The sequence below is a fragment of the Centroberyx affinis genome, unplaced genomic scaffold (assembly GCF_046629955.1).
Source record: "Centroberyx affinis isolate AG114_WGS23_722 - 3 ecotype Tasmania unplaced genomic scaffold, CSIRO-AGI_Caff_v1 ptg000969l_1, whole genome shotgun sequence".
Lineage (NCBI taxonomy): Eukaryota > Metazoa > Chordata > Actinopteri > Beryciformes > Berycidae > Centroberyx > Centroberyx affinis.
In genome coordinates this window covers 414,147-431,915 of record NW_027279540.1, presented here as the reverse complement: position 1 = coordinate 431,915, position 17,769 = coordinate 414,147, and the positions used below count along the sequence as shown (strand labels likewise).

General features: G+C 44.0%; 1 protein-coding gene across 1 annotated transcript in view; it reads right to left on the bottom strand.

Annotated features, from left to right (window-relative positions):
- atad2b (ATPase family AAA domain containing 2B) overlaps nt 1–17,769 on the bottom strand; it is an 84,378-nt gene that overhangs the window by 39,296 nt on the left and 27,313 nt on the right. Inside the window, exons 20-24 of the mRNA XM_071522243.1 lie at nt 16,619–16,754; nt 14,882–15,075; nt 13,888–14,047; nt 11,087–11,209; nt 4,852–4,980 (exon numbers count right to left, since the gene is read on the bottom strand). Coding sequence (XP_071378344.1) covers nt 4,852–4,980; nt 11,087–11,209; nt 13,888–14,047; nt 14,882–15,075; nt 16,619–16,754 — 742 coding nt within the window. The remainder of the gene's footprint in view (nt 1–4,851; nt 4,981–11,086; nt 11,210–13,887; nt 14,048–14,881; nt 15,076–16,618; nt 16,755–17,769) is intronic.

Genomic DNA, 17,769 nt, shown 5'->3' with positions numbered 1-17,769 from the left:
ATTTTCAACAAAAAAAATATTCCTTCTGCTAATCTATTTCAGCAAGTGCTGTGACCATCATAGCAAGTCACAGGCTGTGTGCCTGGTTGTCCTTCTGTCCTGAGCCAAGATCCAGGTCATCCTTTTATTCAACATCTAATTCAGCCTGATGTAAAAAAAAAAACAAAAAAAAAAAACGAAGCAGGAGTGTTTATCATTACTTTAAAAAAAAAAAACAAAAAAAAAACTGCCCATCAAGGTCTTGTGATGGATTGGCATTGGAGACGGGCAGAGAAGCTGTCTGTTTACTGTGATGTGAGATGCAAGGCAGGGGAGAGGAAAGACACAGCGGTGTTCCATCTACATGAATGCAGCCTGGTGGCTGTTGCCTTGGGCGTGCTATTGACTGACGTGGAGGACAAACTATGCAGCGCCTGTATCGTGATTTGTTTTCCACGTAAACACAGTTCAACAGCTGAATAAGAATCTTGTCAACTAGTACTGGAATAAAATTGGTGGAACATGTAAAAAAAAAACTTTTGCTATTGTGATATGAGACTAGATATTGTGGGATTTTGATTATCGTAATGTTGTGAAATAACTTACTTACTAAAATACTTCCTGGTCTTAAAGGCTGCGTTACAGTAAAGCGATACAATTTTCTGAACTTATTAAATTAGCCTGTTCTGGCTGAGTAAAATGAACAATGAATGGCTTTACCTGCTCATCATATCCATATTACTTATTACTGATTGCACGTTACTGATTATAATGATCATTACCAATTTTCAAATTTTTCTTGTGTGTAAATATCTTATGAAAGCACAAATACTCATCCACAAAATATCATCACATTATCGATATTGAGGTATTCAGTCGAAAATATTGTGATATTTGATTTTGTCAATATCGCCCAGCCCTGCTCGGATGTTAAAGAAAAACACTAAAGCAAGGCATTATAAACATGTTCACAACAGAAGTGAAAGATCCAATTCAGCGTTCCATTGCACATGCCTTCTGTCTGGATTAGCAAAGAGCCATCTGATTTAGCTGGCTGAAAACAGTCATGATAGAATGAGTAAGACTGAGGGGACTGAATTATGAATGAAGGGAAGGCACTGCATATGAACTGGATCTTAGTGGTGATGCACTAAGAATGAACCCAGGGCCGTGGCCCAGGTAATGGGGCCTGTGTTTTCCTGCTACCCTTGGGAGGGAGTGACAGGAAAGAGGGAGGGATAGAGAGGGGGGGGAGTGAGCAAGCAAGGGAGGGAGGCGGGCAAGTGGAGAAACTGTGACAGAGCTATTCAAGCAGGCTAATGGAAACCACATCCTTCTTCCCAGCAACAAGGTTTACCATCTTCCTCCCCTCGACTGACCTGGCAGCAGCTGGCCGACCCATCTAGCTCTCCAGAACCAGGCTTAGCCACAGCTACCGCTTTAACACCGGTTCAGGAATGCCCTTAGCCTACTTCAGAAAGCCTTTCGCATATCTTTCCCCACAGCCCCAAATAATGCATCTCATCCCTGGCACTACTCTCTGTTATATCTGAATGTCACAGGCCAGTCTCAGCTCTAGGCAAGTGGAAGAGAGGGATGGAGGGAGAGAGAGAGAGAGAGAGAGAGAGAGAGAGAGAAGAGAGAGAGAGAGAGAGAGAGAGAGAGAGAGAGAGAGAGAGAGAGAGAGAGAGAGAGAGAGAGAGAGAGAGAGAGAGAGAGAGAGAGAGAGAGAGAGAGAGAGAGAGAGAGAGAGAGAGAGAGAGAGAGAGAGAGAGAGAGAGAGAGAGAGGTGGCCCAGATAAAAACCCTATAGAACTGCAGACCTAAACAGCTCCAGATAGGCTTCCCCCCTGCAGGTAATGATCTGGGATCTGCCCTCCAAGTGTCCTAACCTTCCACATAGGAGGAGGGGGAAGTCAACTGCCCCAAATTGACCTGGCTACAGTGGGATCAAGGTCGTCAACAGTTTGTCACCTCACTAACTGCGCAGACTCATGGCGTCTCATCCACCAGATGCATTTCTCTTCAGCTATGTGAAGTTGTGTCATATCTCAAGACATAATTGACTTTGTGATCAATTAGCCTAATTGGACCTAGGTAGCTGCCTTGCTGAGGTGCTCCAGGTGAGAACTGGTTGCCGATGTCACAAATTAATTACCCAAGTTAGCCTAATTAATTAAGCCTCTGGTGGAGGCTGATAACGACTCTCCCAAGAGCTGCTAAATTAGTGGTCCGCATCTGTGACACTTGGCTCCATAGATAAAGACTGCAGCTAAAATAAGAATAGCCTATACAGGCCTACTGTTCACCATCACTCTTAGGCCTTGTGCAGACTAAGGAACACTTTGGCTTTCACATCTGGTTCTGAAGAGGGATCTGGACAATGTATTGTTTTATATGTGGGAAGAATCTGGCTGCAAAACCTATTTTTAGAGACTCTGACCTCAAATTCTATCTGCTCACACAACAGACAAAAACTATACATATGCACACACACACACACACACACACACACACACACACACACACTCTTTAGCCAGACATTTCTTTGAAACCAGATGTGAGAAGCCACATTTTTTGCTAGTGTAAATATGGCATTAGTTTGGCAGACCAGTAAGGAGTGCAATCCAACTACTGGAATGTGCAGTTGAATGGTTATTAATGTCATAAAATAATACCTACAGTCAAACATAGGTCAAATAAGTCTTAGACAATTATGACTAAAACCCCCAAGCCAAAAAAAAGAGATCTTTGAAAAACAACAGGATCAAGCCTACTGTTCCTGTCTACCAATCCAAGCCCCAAAAGTCTACCCTGGATTGTTTTAAGATTGCAGGGAAAACTGTACAGTAAGGCCTGAATATCCCCCTCCTACCACATCGCCACTTTTTCTTGGCCTAGCACAGCAAGATAAATAGCAGTGAGCTGGAGACTTAGACATGCCCAGAGTCTTACAGTATTTATGGTGGCCGACAGAGGCTCTCATCTCTCAAGGGGGTGCCTTCTCCCCAGGAGAAGGAACGGTTTACCCACACAGCAGGGGTCCTATTAGGGAGGCTCTCATGAGAGACAAGCACCACCCTGTGTTGGATAACTGTACTACACTAAGTAAAAAATAAATCAAAAAAATCTGTCCATGATTAGGCTACTACAGGCCATTATAATTGGGCTGCCTGCTCTATTGACAATAATGGTTCAATAACGGTTTATCCAAATGAAGCAGCTTGAAGCAGGTGAAGTGCTGAAAATACAGTCTTGTCCTGATAAAATCAATCAACACAGCATCATGAAACAATACATCAGCCAATAAACGGAGGCATGTCATATCTTCCTCGAAAGAAGACAATGTTGACAAAGAGTTGGGTGAATCTTTTTCATTCGCAGAGGGCAAAACATGTAGCGATATACATTATGCCTTGTAGCCCAGCGCTCCTGTATGCCTCATGTTCATCTTGAAAAAAGAATACGAAAGGAGCGCTTCTTGGATATGAGGTAGTAGAAGACATCAAAAACTGATGCCATGTGGTTGGCGGGTACAATACCTAAAATATATTCTAGGGATATTGCTTGTCAGTCACGTAAGTGCTTTAGCACTTTGACTCTGACAAAGACCAGTTTTTGGTCGATACGCTGTTTTTAATATGTAGCCACTATAATCAAGGCTTTACATTTTTGTACCCGCAGACGGAGTGCCATGGTTTTTCTTTGGGGAATTCATACTTTAATTTCCTCATATGTACCTTACCAGCAAGGAATGTCCCTAGTATATTTTTTTGCCTCACGTTCATTCTGTACATCTCATGATGACTGTGGGGGACTCCAGTCATTGCTGCACTTTCTTTTAGCTCAGTGTCTAGCGCAGCCTCATCCTCCATATCTTGTCCAGGTGGAAGCTACAGAGAATTGCTCCGGTTACACGCACAGCCTGCTTAGATCTGTCTCATTCAGGTAACGGCCTCGTTTGTCTGCCCCCTGCCCATGCCCGGCCCTCCCTTCGCCCTCGGGCACCTGCCGCTTGCCATAGGTGGGCATGTAATTGCTCTGTGGCGTGGTCACGCTCTGAGTGGGTAGGAGAGAACAGCCTCTCTAATGAGGCTGCCCACTGTGCTGCCTCTCCACTGCTGAGAAACGTGTGTGTGTGTGTGTGTGTGTGTGTGTGAAGCCTACGGGTGTGTGCCATCACATACATCTGGTATGCTGCTATAATACAGTACAGCTGCTTGCTGCTGAGACAGAGACAGACAAACACAGTTAGAAGGAGAAAGAGAGTGTGTGTGCATCAGACAGCAAGGTACTTGGAGAGTACTTGGGAGATATTTTGACAGCTTATTTTTTCAGGGTTTTCTTCTCAGAAGCTCTGGCTTCATTTGTATATAGGTTGGTGCTGTATCTGCATTACTTCTGTAAAAATATGCAGAGACACAAATAAGGCATGTGTTATCTAATGTGTTTATATGCACTTGTGCTGGCATGCAAGCTACATGTATATGTAAAAAGATAGGAACAGGAAACTTGAGTTTATTCCATTGGTGAATGGTCACTTTCACCATTTCACAAGCCAAATAGTTAGAAAATGCACAAATCAAAACCAAAATTTACAAGCATCTGGTTTGCAGACTGTGTTTATTTCCTGCCCTGGTAGTGAACTTAATACTGTTGGAATGATTGTCATCAGCCTCGCCTTATTGGGTGTGTGTGTGTGTGTGTGTGTGTGTGTGTGTGTGTGTGTGTCATGTACATAGTCCATATACACATAGGCATGCATAGTCACTGCTACTGTAGTACTCAATTGCCTTGCTCATTCAGTCCACACAGATTTGCCACACAAACTGAGTGTTGGAGTGTGTGGTGAGAGAGTGTGTGAGGACTCACTACTGGTGCACTGCTTGTCAGCGGCCTCGCCCTGAGTGCTGCTCCCGGCCTGCTCCTCTCCTGCGGCGGGGTGCTTCCTGGTTGGCACGGCACCCGGAGTTGCCGTCGGCTGGGCCGGCGTCTGGAGGTCTGCAGTCACCACAGAGGATCGGTTACCGACAACAGACAATACTCTTTGTGTGTGTACATGTGTGTGCGTGTATGTGTGTGTGGAAAAACACAATTGAAACAAACTGTTGGCAAAGAGCGAAGAGTGAGTGCGTGTGTGTGTGTCCAAACGCCAACAGACAAGGAAGGCACTTTGACAGATATGAGCCAATGTGAGCCGATAGACAAAGATGGCCACCAGGGTTGTGGTCTTGGTGGTGGTGAGGGAAGCACCACCACGCATTGATCAGCAGTAATATTAATGCAGAACTACGAGGCTATCTTTCACGGATGCCACTGAGGACCTTGCTGAATGCGTGCTTGTTCTCCTAAAGCAGTATGTGCTTTTGTGTCCCCTTCTGTCCGGATTCTGAATGGCTATGAGTCTCTCTCTGAGAGCTTGACGGTGAATATCCACTTGGAGGGAAATCTGCAGGCGAACTGAACACCTTAATTTGAACAAGAGGATTGTGGGAAGGTGAGCAGCCAGAATAACAAGAGGGAAGTGTGGACACACAAGCCCCAACAACTCTTAAAGGAGACACTTCCATTCAGACACTGCTATATTTAAGCTTTTTGCTAAATTTATCATAGCTCCTTTCATCTTATCGTGGGCGTAGCCATTCCCCTAGATATGCGGTGGGTTTTGAACGGACATCATGCAGTGCTGGACTAATTGATAGCTTTATAGCTTTACAGCAGGAGCTTGACCAAGAGATTAAATATTCACACTGCTGTATTCCTCCTCTCAGGCAGTTGACTTCTGCTCCTGCAATATTCATTTAGCATCCTGTGCTTTTCGTTGCTAAAAGAGGAAATCAGACGCGACAGAGTGACCCCTGAAAACGGCCTCCTCTTTGATGAGAGTTTCCCGTTTAACACGGAAAAGCTAGGCCCCTGTGGCTTGAGTCAGAACTCAACAGGCCCTCAGGGAGTAGGACTGTGCATTGATAATCTGTTAAAAAATAAACAAATAAAACTGGGTCACCTCCTTGTTTTTGCAATGCACTGATAAGCTTTAAATATATATAAATAATCAGGGGTGACCAGAGCAATAAGGGCTACATGCAATAAGGGCTACATGCCTGACACAGTCTCATCTCTTTGACATGGGTACAGATAAAAGAGATATCACACTGACAGCACTAGGCACGATGTGGCTCTGATGTGGCAGAATGTTTTTTGTTTCCACATCCTTGTACAGTGAAACACTAGAAGGTGCATGTGGGGACATAGCCTCATGCCCATTCAGAATGAGGGGGGAAAACACAATGCAGCAGTTAGATTTCTCTCCGACTTGTGCAGTCTCTTGTGGCAAGGTATTGGATGTATAATATATAGTCTACTGTATGTCATTTCCCACTGTATTCTGGTCCTGCCAACCTTTTACCAAGTGCCAGTATGCAGTGTGAGACTTGCAAACATGCCTCAGCAGTAGCAGCAGTACTGGGCAAACAAACTAATTCTGATTAACTTGTACTGTGCATGTGTCATATCCACAAAACTGCTTGTGTTTCCTCTTATCTTCTTTTTTGGTATGAAGATGAGGGAGGGAACACATTTGTGATACAACATACAGACAAGGGCACTGCAAATAGAGTTGTGCAATGCCCAACATTTACACATCTTCACATCGCCCAATCTAACATCTCCGATAGCTGATGACATCAGCAGCAGCAGGGAGCCCGAGGGACGTTTGTTCCCTCAGTAAGCCTGCAACGCTAGCTAGCTAACCTAGTAGCTACAGATTTGGAGAACCAACCAATAATTTATATGATTTCTTCTTAAAAATAGTCATTGCTGTATCCCTAATTACAGTGATTACACATAAGCACACACACTTAAGTGCAGTTTTGTCACTGCTAAAATATTAATAATTCAGAGAGACTTCTAGCCTTGTAGGAGGCTGCTGCCTGACAAGTCTGACTGAGGCAACCAAAGTCCCTCGGGCACATGGACAGGCTGTCCGCGGAGGGGTCCTGTCTCACTGATGCGAGTTTCATTCTCCAATTGGTTCGCATTATGGGGAAAACAACCGTTTTCAGATAAACATTTTTGGCCCATAAATGCGCTCAAAAACAGACTTAACTAGTCTGGCCATATTTTTTACTGACTTAAAATAAGTTAAAAGTGTGGAGAACGCTGCCTCTTTGGAACAGTGTAAGCTGTAGGGCCGTGTGTGTGTGTGTGTGTCTCTCTTCTCCTCTCCTTTCCTCCGCTGACTCAGCTGAACATTGTTCTAAATTCCTCTTGTTCAATGATTTTGTTGTTTTGGCTAATGGCTACATTGTTATTTTTAAAATATTACACTGATGGAAAAAGAAAACCTCAACATCGCCACTTGAAAAAGTCCATCATCACTGGCAGCCCATCATCGATGTCCGATGACATTGTACATAGGCACAACCCTAACTGCAGACCTATAGAACCACAACATAGATCTTAATATTTTGCACATATAATTTGTGTGTTTGTTCAGGTCCTCTTGCATACACACACACACACACACACACACACACACACACACACACACACACACACACACACACACACACACACAACACACACATGAACACACAGACATTCTTTGTCTTGGAAAGGGCAAAGCTAAGCCCAGGAATCTGCTCCCTGAGGGAACAGGAACAATAAAGCGCTTAGATGTATGCATGTTTCTATTTAGTGGCAAGTATATTTACACATGGTTTTACATATGTAAATAGGAGCCTTATTACATGGGGTACTGTTTACTATAAGGAAGTGTGTTCATTAGCCCATCTCCATGTGTGCAAGAATACCAACACGCATATTTGCACCTTATTAAATGCCTGTGTGCTCAATATTTATCAACATGCATAAAAATCTATACGAAAAAAGGCTGCTGATACAAGTGTAATAGCTTGCATAGTGTATACTGTATGTGCATGAATGTGCCTAAACTAGATCCACCCTGAAGTCCACTCAGCATTGCTTTGGGCTGTTTGGTAAGCCTACAGCTGCCGAGTGCCAGGCAGACAACTAGCACAGAAGGTACTGTCTGGAAGACCGGAGCCTCGGGCATCACTCCTTTCTGTGCCACATACTCTGCACTAAAAACTGTGATTGCTCCATCAAGTACTATCAAGTACTATTGGGCTCACCTACAGAAGGTTTTGGGGTTTTTTTTCCCCCATTGAAAACATAAAAGGTTCTACTTGATTTTCAAAATACATTATGCAAAAGGAAAAGCAAGCTTCTATCCTCTGACATGATCTATCAAAGGCTTTCTTAAAAGGAGGAAAGAAGAGAAAAGAAGAAACAATAAGCCCTGCACTACACAGCCAAAATGCACTGGCCAGGGCTCATTGTACAAGCAATTGAGTGTTCTCCTTGTATTTGGGTGCTTGTATTTCTTTGTATTTTCACTAAAATCTAAGGCAGGGTTTCCCATATATTTATTTTATTTGGTTGTCCCACTGAGGTAAATTAACAACCATCCAGGTTAATTTTTGTTTTAGGTTCAGTTTATTGGAGGTTCAACGATGCACTAAGTTGGCATTCAAGCATAGCGTTTCTCATCAATGTAGTTTACAAAAATCTATAGGCTAATAATTAATTGCACCTATGATACAGTGCATGGTGATGTTCTGATAGTGCTGTCTTAAAGGGTTGGTGCCATGGGTAAATTACTAACTCCTCAAAACACACAATGAGCGCGCCAGAACATACCCTTACTTAATGCTCAGGACTGAAATACAAAGAAAAATATTATTTCTCCACCGTGAACAGTAAACAGGCTTTCCAGCGCATCAGAGCACTGACTGGTCAGGTGGGCAAAATCTTCCACAACAGTGGATGATCCCCTCTCCTATGTCTGCAACCTAAACACCTTCTATACAAGCTTGGACACCCATGACTTCACCAGGGAATGGGATGACCTCCTGTAGGCCTTGTCCTCCTCATGCAAAGGGGTGACACACAAACACACACACACACACACACACACACACACACACACATCCCTCCCCATGGTGGTGGATGTCTGGCGGCAGCTGATGTCATGCAAACCCAACAAGGCTGCAGGCCCAGACGGAATCTCTGGGCAAGTCCTAAAACACTGTAACCTTGAGCTCTCCCCCATCCTCCATTCCTTGTTCATTAAATCCCTGCAGACGGCCACAACTCCACAAAACATCCACTATCATCGCAATTCCGAAGAGGCCCCACCCATCAGAATTCAACCACTACAGACGGCTGTTCTCACTTCCATAATTAAGAAATGTTTCGAGAGACTTTTTTTTAAACATCATCCTACCAACTGTTAAGGAAGGGACAAAGGATGCAGTGGCGTGTCTTCTCCATAACCTGCCGGCTTCAGTTGAGCCATTAACAACATTCAACGTCACTTTGCCAATTAAAACGCTCCATAAACTCAACATCCTCCATACCTGAACCAGTGGGTGCACAGTTTTTTCTGCAGACCACAGGTCATAAGGGTAGGCAACAGTTCATCTCCCATCATCATAACCAACACTGGCACCCCCCAAGGCTGTGTCCTGAGCCCAACCTCTATCACCACATACCTCAAGTACTCTGACAACACTGCCTTTCTGCCATTCTTGCACTCCTCAGTGACAAGAACTCCCTGACAGAATATGGAACTCCTCTCTCTCCTCTTGGTGCGATACAAACATCCTACAGCTCAATGTCCCCAAAACTACAACCATCAATGGAGAAGCATCGGAGCAGGTTGAGGCTTTCAAGTAACTCAGCATCACACTGGACTGTAACCTCAGTTTCAACCAACACATTATCAATATATCTATTGCTCCTCCTATATTTCAGGAAGTTTCAGGGAAATTACCCATGGTGCCACCCCTCATCTGTAAGACAGCATTGATGGGTATTGTTGTGTGTATACGATAGCTAGTGTGTACAATGTCAAGTCTTCACTGTCCCCCACCAAAGGGGGGACTATGGATCGGTCTCCGTCCGTTAGTTCGTTCGTTCGTTAGTTAGTCACACTGTAACGTTGACTTTGTGCCGCTAGGAGGCGGCATTGACAATGAATGGGGACTCAGTGGTAAAGCAGGTCATACAGTTAAAGTTATCATACAATGTGGGGGACAATGAATGGGGACTCAGTGGTAAAGCAATACAGTTAAAGTTATCATAGGTAACATAATAGTCTACACACGCTACACACTTGGAGACATCAGACTGGGTTGATGTGTTGAAGTGAGAGTCAATGGAGAATTTTTGGACAAACCTCTAACCACAAGACACACACAAGAAGGCCTACATTTTTAGACAGACTGGGTTGATGTGTTGAAGTGAGAGTCAATGGAGAATTTTTGAGCAAACCTCTAACCACAAGACACTGTAGTTATTGTACAGTTGTTGGACTGTTGTACTGTTATTGCACTCATCACTGCACTACCACTGTGCCGTCAGTGTTGACTACTTATATCATATTACCACTTACCTACTGTGCAATACCATATATCACTTATCATTTAGCATTTATATTATTCGTAACACACGCTCCTGGTGTTGTATGTTATATTGTATATTGTATTATAAATTGTATTGTAGTGTACATTGTGTAATGTACGGATTGTATTTATTGCGTGTTGTAGTTTTTATATTTTGTACTGTATTGAGTAAAAACAGGACAATTACAGTTACTAGATTTCAAGATATAACTTGTAAGCCTAATTCTGAGGAGAGTAGGCAACAGAAATATATGGTCAATCTGTCCTTTCATTGTCCCATACGAAAATGCTTATACAATTTCACTCATATTTCAAGTACACTCAGCAATCACTGACTGACCCAAGGGTGGAACTACATCACTGGTGGGGGACAACATGTTTATTATTTGCTTGTTTATTGCTGCACCTAAGTGGGGCACAGATAACCGAGTAAGTTGCGGGTGTGACCAACAGATGGGCAGCAATCAGAGTTGACAGTCTAAAGTAGAAGAAGAAAGCTATTCTGTTCCCTGTTGTTCCCAGGACTACAGTAAGAGAAAAATTCTGAGTTGGTTCCATTTTTTCCTACTTTGGTAAAGTGGCCAATGATGTTCAATGATGTTCTTTTGTGTTCTTACCCCTCTTCCTGCGTGCCTCCTTGATCTCTTCACACATGCGGTCGAACTCGGGGTCCAGCTCAGAGGCGAACATGGCATGGGCAGTGTCCTTCAGACTGCACGCTCGGTGCCTGATCACCTTGTCTAGGAATGAAAGAGACAGTGAAACATAAAACTAGTGTCACAAGCCACAAAACTGATTTTCTGTGCACGCATGTGTGTGCATGTATGTTCAAAGACATGTCCTTTATACCCAAGGATATCAAGCAGTATCTCTGCCAGATTTTGTCTATATTTTTTTTTATCAATCTTCTCTTTCTTAACATCAAGAATCGTGCAACATAGTAGTTCTCAGCTCCATAAACCATGTGCCTCTCCAAACATCCCCAGAAACATAATTTTGACCACATCTCTAACCAGGACTTGTTTTCATCCCAGTTTACACCCCGTTCACGCGCAGTTCGTTTCCAGTTTATTTGTTTCACAAAACAGGACAACTGCAAATGGTTTCTCAGTAACCTATCATGGACATAAGAAAAAGACAACCAGGGTTATCTCGAAACAAACAAACCCACCAACCCCATTCCAACGTAACTATGAGAACATGGATTACAGTGTTTTCTCACAGTTTGGATAAAAGGGATAGAGCTATCTTTGGTGGTAATTGTTAGGGGGCAGAAGTTGGACATACAAGAAAGTCTCATGATATCACCACTTCACCCATTTAAGACACAGGCATGAGCACACACACAACACACAACACACATATAGATGAAAACACACACACACACACACACAGTCTCCTTACACCTTAATACAGCTTACACCTCTTTCCCCTTCGATCTACCACAGCATCATTAAATCCTCCTCTCTCACTGGAGCCTGCGTCCACGGAGAGAAAATAAAAACTGAGTTGAAGAGGCAGACTAAAAGCACAGCCACTGTAAACAGGCCATCCCTCATTACGGCAGGCAGAGGGAGAACGGTTCAGGCAGAGAGGGGCAGAGGGGTCACAATCTGCCAGCTTCTTTCGTCTAATTGGAGGACGGACGCCTAATTGCGATGGAGGCAATTTGTGTGTACAAGAGTGTGTGTGCTTTATTATTGAGACAGTGTGTTTGAGTGTGTGTGCACATGCAAGCGCATTACAGCGGCAAGAAAGCCTGTCTGTCAGTGGAAGAGGTGACAAGGGCCAGGTGGGATGCTGAGGGCTCATCAGCAGCCTTATAGGCTCTGCCTAACCCCCCCTCCCCAACAGACAAGGACGCATTGACACACAACGTTGTTGGCTACTTGTTCCCTTATAGTCAGAGTTGTTACTGCCATTTTCCTCAAGCAATAGATAAGTATTTGTAAATGAGCCACACTGTGCAGCACAGAACAATTTGGTCTCTTTTTTACACAATAAAGTGATTATTTGGGAAGGTGGGGAGGGAAAGACAAGGGAGATAGCATGGATGTATGTTAAGGAGAGAACGACAGAAATAGGAAGAAGGACAGGGGGAAATATCCCACTGAGGCATAATGAGGTTATTTCCCAGCACTTTGTCAGCTGGTGTAGAACTTCCCCAGCAGTGTAATTGTGCGGGGCCATATTCCCTGGACCAAGCAGTGGATGAGCAGGCAAGAGGCTTCGTTAGTCTTCTTTATTAAACTGCCTAATTGCATTTTGCCCCTTTAGTGCATCATTTGCAGACCCTGCATTCAAACAAATGACCCAGGCTTCCGCCTGCAAAGACACAGATATGATTTATTCATTTGGGCTGGCAGGAAATAGCTTCCCTTTAGCATCAGGCAACTATATCCTGGGGAGGATGGCAAAGGAGACTAAACACACACAATGAGAAATAAAATCAAAATTTCAATTGAGTGATTTGAAGTAGACCTATCCAGCTTTCAATTAACATCACAGTATTGGTGTGGAGTATTCAATTCTGGCAGAAAGTACCTTTTTTCTTTCTGTGCCGCAAGCTAGCCCCTCAAGAGTTCTTCCAAATTTTCCATGTTAATTTTCACCAGTGATAAATAATTCATGAACAGTGAATGTGTATGCATGTATCTCTTCACATGGGAAAATGGGCTATTCACTGTCCTGCAAACAAGAACACAGGCCCTACTTAAATAATACATGTAATTCTAATTGATTTGTAAGCCCTCATAATCAACATTCCTCTTTGTGTGTGTGTGTGTGTGTGCGTGTGTGTGTGTATGTGTGCGTGTGTGTGTGTGTGTGTGCGTGTGTCTGTTTGTGTGTGTGTACCAGCACTCATTATGAGCCCACACTTGGCTGTGGAAAAGGTGCTGAGAAGAGGAGGAGAATGAGGTACAAAAATCGGTTCAAATTGCAAGACAAGAGAGACAATTAAATTTTCATGCATATGCAGCCTTCCTGAGCTACAGAACATGAATTAAACTGTGGCAATGCTACTTTCAGTGGGGGCTGTATGCACTTTATTTCATTTGAATTTCCAAGTTGAAGGAAACCAATTTGAAGTTCTGTAATTCCACTGCCTGGGAGCACTTTTCATAAGTCATTAAGTGTTAAATCTAATTATTTTTAACTCACACAATGACAGCCTAATGGAACACTACAATAGCTACAGAACCAGTTTTTCCCAGTGGCGCAGGTGCTGTGATCGTGTTTGTGTGCATGTATGCGTCTGTGGGAGTGTGCGCGTTTGAATTGTGCACACATGCATGTTTATGTAATTCATGTAACTTTCCTTAATGTGCAAAGCGCGCGTGTGCATGCGTGTATTCATGCGCAAGCCCACATGCACGTGTGTGGGCATACTGTATGTGTTTCTGGTCTCCCTCCTTACCTCCGGGGTCCTTGTCAGGATTGTACTCTAGCGCATTGCTGCAGATGAGGTCAATGTCTACCAGGAAGTCCTTGGCTGTCAGGTACTGGTGGGTATCGATCTTGGTCATGACCGTGGACAGGTCCATGGGCTGCCGAATCACCTCCAGGTAGTCTGACACCTGAGACACACACACACACACATACAGGACATGGAGAATGTGCTGGGAAGATCTTTGCATTCTCTGTGTTTTGTCAAATGTCAGTTTGATTAGTTCAACTTCATAAATGTCTAGATGTCAAGCTTTCTCAAACTATGAGTCAGGAACAGAAGTGGGTTGTGGGCATATTACTGGTGGGTCCCAACATGACAAGACCAGTAATAAGTTTTAATTAGCTTGGGTCCCAGTGTGAGAGAATAAATTTCTCATCTGGGTGCCAAGGCTGAAAAAGTGTAAGAAAATCTGACCTAGGAGGAATGTGTGTGTGTGTGTGTGTGTGTGTGTGTGTCTCCGTGTGCAAGACAAGTCAAGTGTATTTATATAGCCCTTTATTATAAGCATGTCTCAAAGGGCCTTACAGGGCTTTGTGCAGTGTTTCCTCTGTATTCATTTTGCAGCGGTTTGCCTCCACATGAGGGAAATTACCACTGCTGCTAGAGAAAATGTGAAATTAAAATTAGCATTGTAATTTAGTCTTACCGTCATCTAAAACTAAAATAAATGTAGTCTAAATGTTTTACAAGTACAATTTTATTATGATTAAAAACATTTTTAGCACTGCAACCTCAACTTGAAAAATAACTTGGAGCTGAACAGCGACAGATATGGGACAAAACTACAATGATCCCCCCCAAGCACCACAGCTGCATAAAATTACAGAGTAAACACTGTGTGTGTGTGTGTGTGTGTGTGTGTGTGTGTGTGTGTGTGTGTGTGTGTGTGTGTGTGTGTGTGTGTGTGTGTGTGCGTGCGCGCGCACACTGAGTAAGAACCTAAGAGTGTATTCCCCATTACCTCCTCGATGTCAACTGGTTTGCTGAAGATGCTGAAGCGCTTGTCAGTGGCCAGGCGCTTGGTCACGTCCCTGAGAAAGAGCCGAAGCTCCCGGAGCGTGTTCTCCTCCTGCTCAGCCAGGCGGCGCTGCTCCTCTGCTGACAGCACTCTGGGGCCCGGAGCCTCTGCCACCAACAGTGCCTCTTCACACCTCTCTGTTGGGTGAGAGGAGGGAGACAGGTGAGATGGATAGATAGAGGCGTAGACTAACTAAGTACAACTTTTCACAAAGCCTCCATCTGTGGTCAAGACCTCAAAATACCTAGAGAGATTGAGAGACAAAAAGAAAGAAAGTTTGTGTGTTTGCCCACAGCAAAACAACACAACATGAAAGACCTCATCTGGGGGCAAAATCACTTCACACTACCCACTATGCAAAGAAATATACACATACAGCTAGCATTGCTTGGAAGAACTAGAAGGTCCATCTCAAACCTAACCCCTGACCTTTTCCTTTTAACAGCATTGCAGACACAAACTAAAAACAAAAAAACAAAAAAAATGTTCATACCGAGGAAGAAAACACAATTCAAGATGCTTGCAACTGAAGAAAAAAGACAGTTAAGCCCCTCCACAAACACAGTTTCTGAAATACACTAAGGGATAGCCTCTGGCCAATGACAGAGTGATGAAGCAAGGCAAGCAGATATCCTCTCCTCCTCCCCCTAGGCCCCAGTCCTAGCCCCAGGCATCTGCCGGCATCGTTACGAAGGCTCCACGGCACCTTAGGCGGCTGCACTTGCTAGCAGCTATCCAAACCCTGATTCTAATTATGGCTAATAGCGGCCGGGTCCTCTCATGGCAATTCTTTTCCCTGCTTTTCTGCCGGCATCTCTGCAGGAAGCCAGACTGCTGTCTTATTCAGGCAGGAACCCCCGAAGAGCACCGGGCAAGGAAAGCGGGGGACCCCTACCTCGCATCAATGAGGAATCGGCGGATCAACCATTGGGCACCATTTCCATTTGAAAGCCCGGGTGGACAGTTCTCTCACACTGAGCTGGAACGGATAGCTTGGGAAGCACTGAGAACTGGGGGAACGGCAGGGGGTAGTCGGAAGGGTGGATGGAGAAGTGATGGTGGGGTGGAGGGGTTGGGGGGGGACTCCAGGAGTGTACAGGCCTCACACTGGGCGAATCCTACGCTTGTCTGTGCAGCGCCTCAGCACCTGGCATTAGTAGGCTTCTATTCTCAATCTGAAGTGAAATTAAACCAATACCGACTAAAACATGTCAACCTCAACAGTAAAACCAAGTGGTGGATGAGGTCTCCAGCTCCAGGGGGTGTGTTACTTGGATAAGAGGAGCCAGAAAGAGGCCATACCAATTGGCACAGAGATGGAGATTTCATCATCCCCCCTCCCAGGACCCCCAACACACTTCAGAGACTGTAACAAGGTCGCAAAGTAAAAGCTTGGTTAAGGCAGAACATAAAATCTGAGCTACAACCGCTAAAGCTTAAACCAAAAAGGTCTTTCCTTTCAAACTGAGAACTGGGTACACCCACTGGAGGTACCCTCAACAACACCAATTAGGTGGCATCTGCTCCTCTACCTTGAACTGAATTCAAAGATGACTTAGGGCAAGATTGAGAACAGGAGGGAAGGAAGCTTATGCAGACAATACTGCCCTCTAAAACTGACAGCAGAATAAGAGATGAGTCATAACCATCTCATCTTGCGTGTGTGAATAGGCTTAGTACCTGTGCTCCTGAGGCGTGGCGGAGCCCTGGCAGCCTGGACCAGGAGGAGGTCAGAGAAGAAGCTCCTCCTGTCCTCTTCTCCTGGAGGAGACAGCGTCACCACCTCCCCGTAGGTCCTCTGGAACATACTTCTCACCTGCATGGAGAAAACAACAATCACAATGGGTCGATAACAAGCCAGTCAGTCGACAAGTCAGTGCCTTTTTCTAATACTAGAAACAAAATAGTAAAACATAGAACAAGTACAGATGGTGTAGTCCCATGGTGCCTAGCTGGCATCAACTGTTGCTGTAGGCAAAGTTACTAGAGGATCAGGATAGCCACATCATTTACCCATCATATTTATAAGTTGTCAAGAATAAATCCACTCTACGACATTGCTACGCTCCGGTAGGTTAGCTGTCTTTCAGTATCATAACATAGTAGCCATAGTTTGCCAAAATGTTTCATTAGCATTGCCCAAAACTTATTAAATTCCACATCTGTTACACAAAATTGCCTTGCAAGCTCAAAGTTGTAACAAAAATATTCCCCCGCAAATTGTTGCTGTTTTTTCACACAGATAGATAGATTAGCCACTGTCATTGCAGAACTTGCCACGATTGTAAAGTTGCGAGACTTGCAAAGTTTCGAGCTTGTAACATCGGGTGAGTGATGATCACTTAACACAAGGGGAGAGGGTGTTATTATGGTGCTAACTCAGAACGAACTATGGAGGGACTAGGGCTGCAACTAACAATTATTTGGTAATCGATTAATCTGTCGACTATTTTTTCGATTAATCTAACGATTATTTTCTTAGTTAGATTAGTCATAACAAAATAAAACTGGATCAAGCGGCTCAACATTGAAAGCTTTATTGAGCTCTCAAGTCGTTGAGGAGCAGGTGGAGGATGCTTTCTGTCAAGACTTCAAAGAGAAAATCATCTATACACCTCTGTATGTTATGATAGAATAATATTTAGGTGTTGATAATACAGAAATGTATTGATGAATTTTATTCAGTAATTTCATGCCTGTAAAAAAGCCATGGATTCTCTGTGTACAAGTAGAGGTGAGAGACCAGATGAATTTACTACTTTAACTGTGGGCTTGTTCTTTAACTTTGGGCTTGTTCTTTAACATTGTGTAACCGTTATATTTGAGCGCCT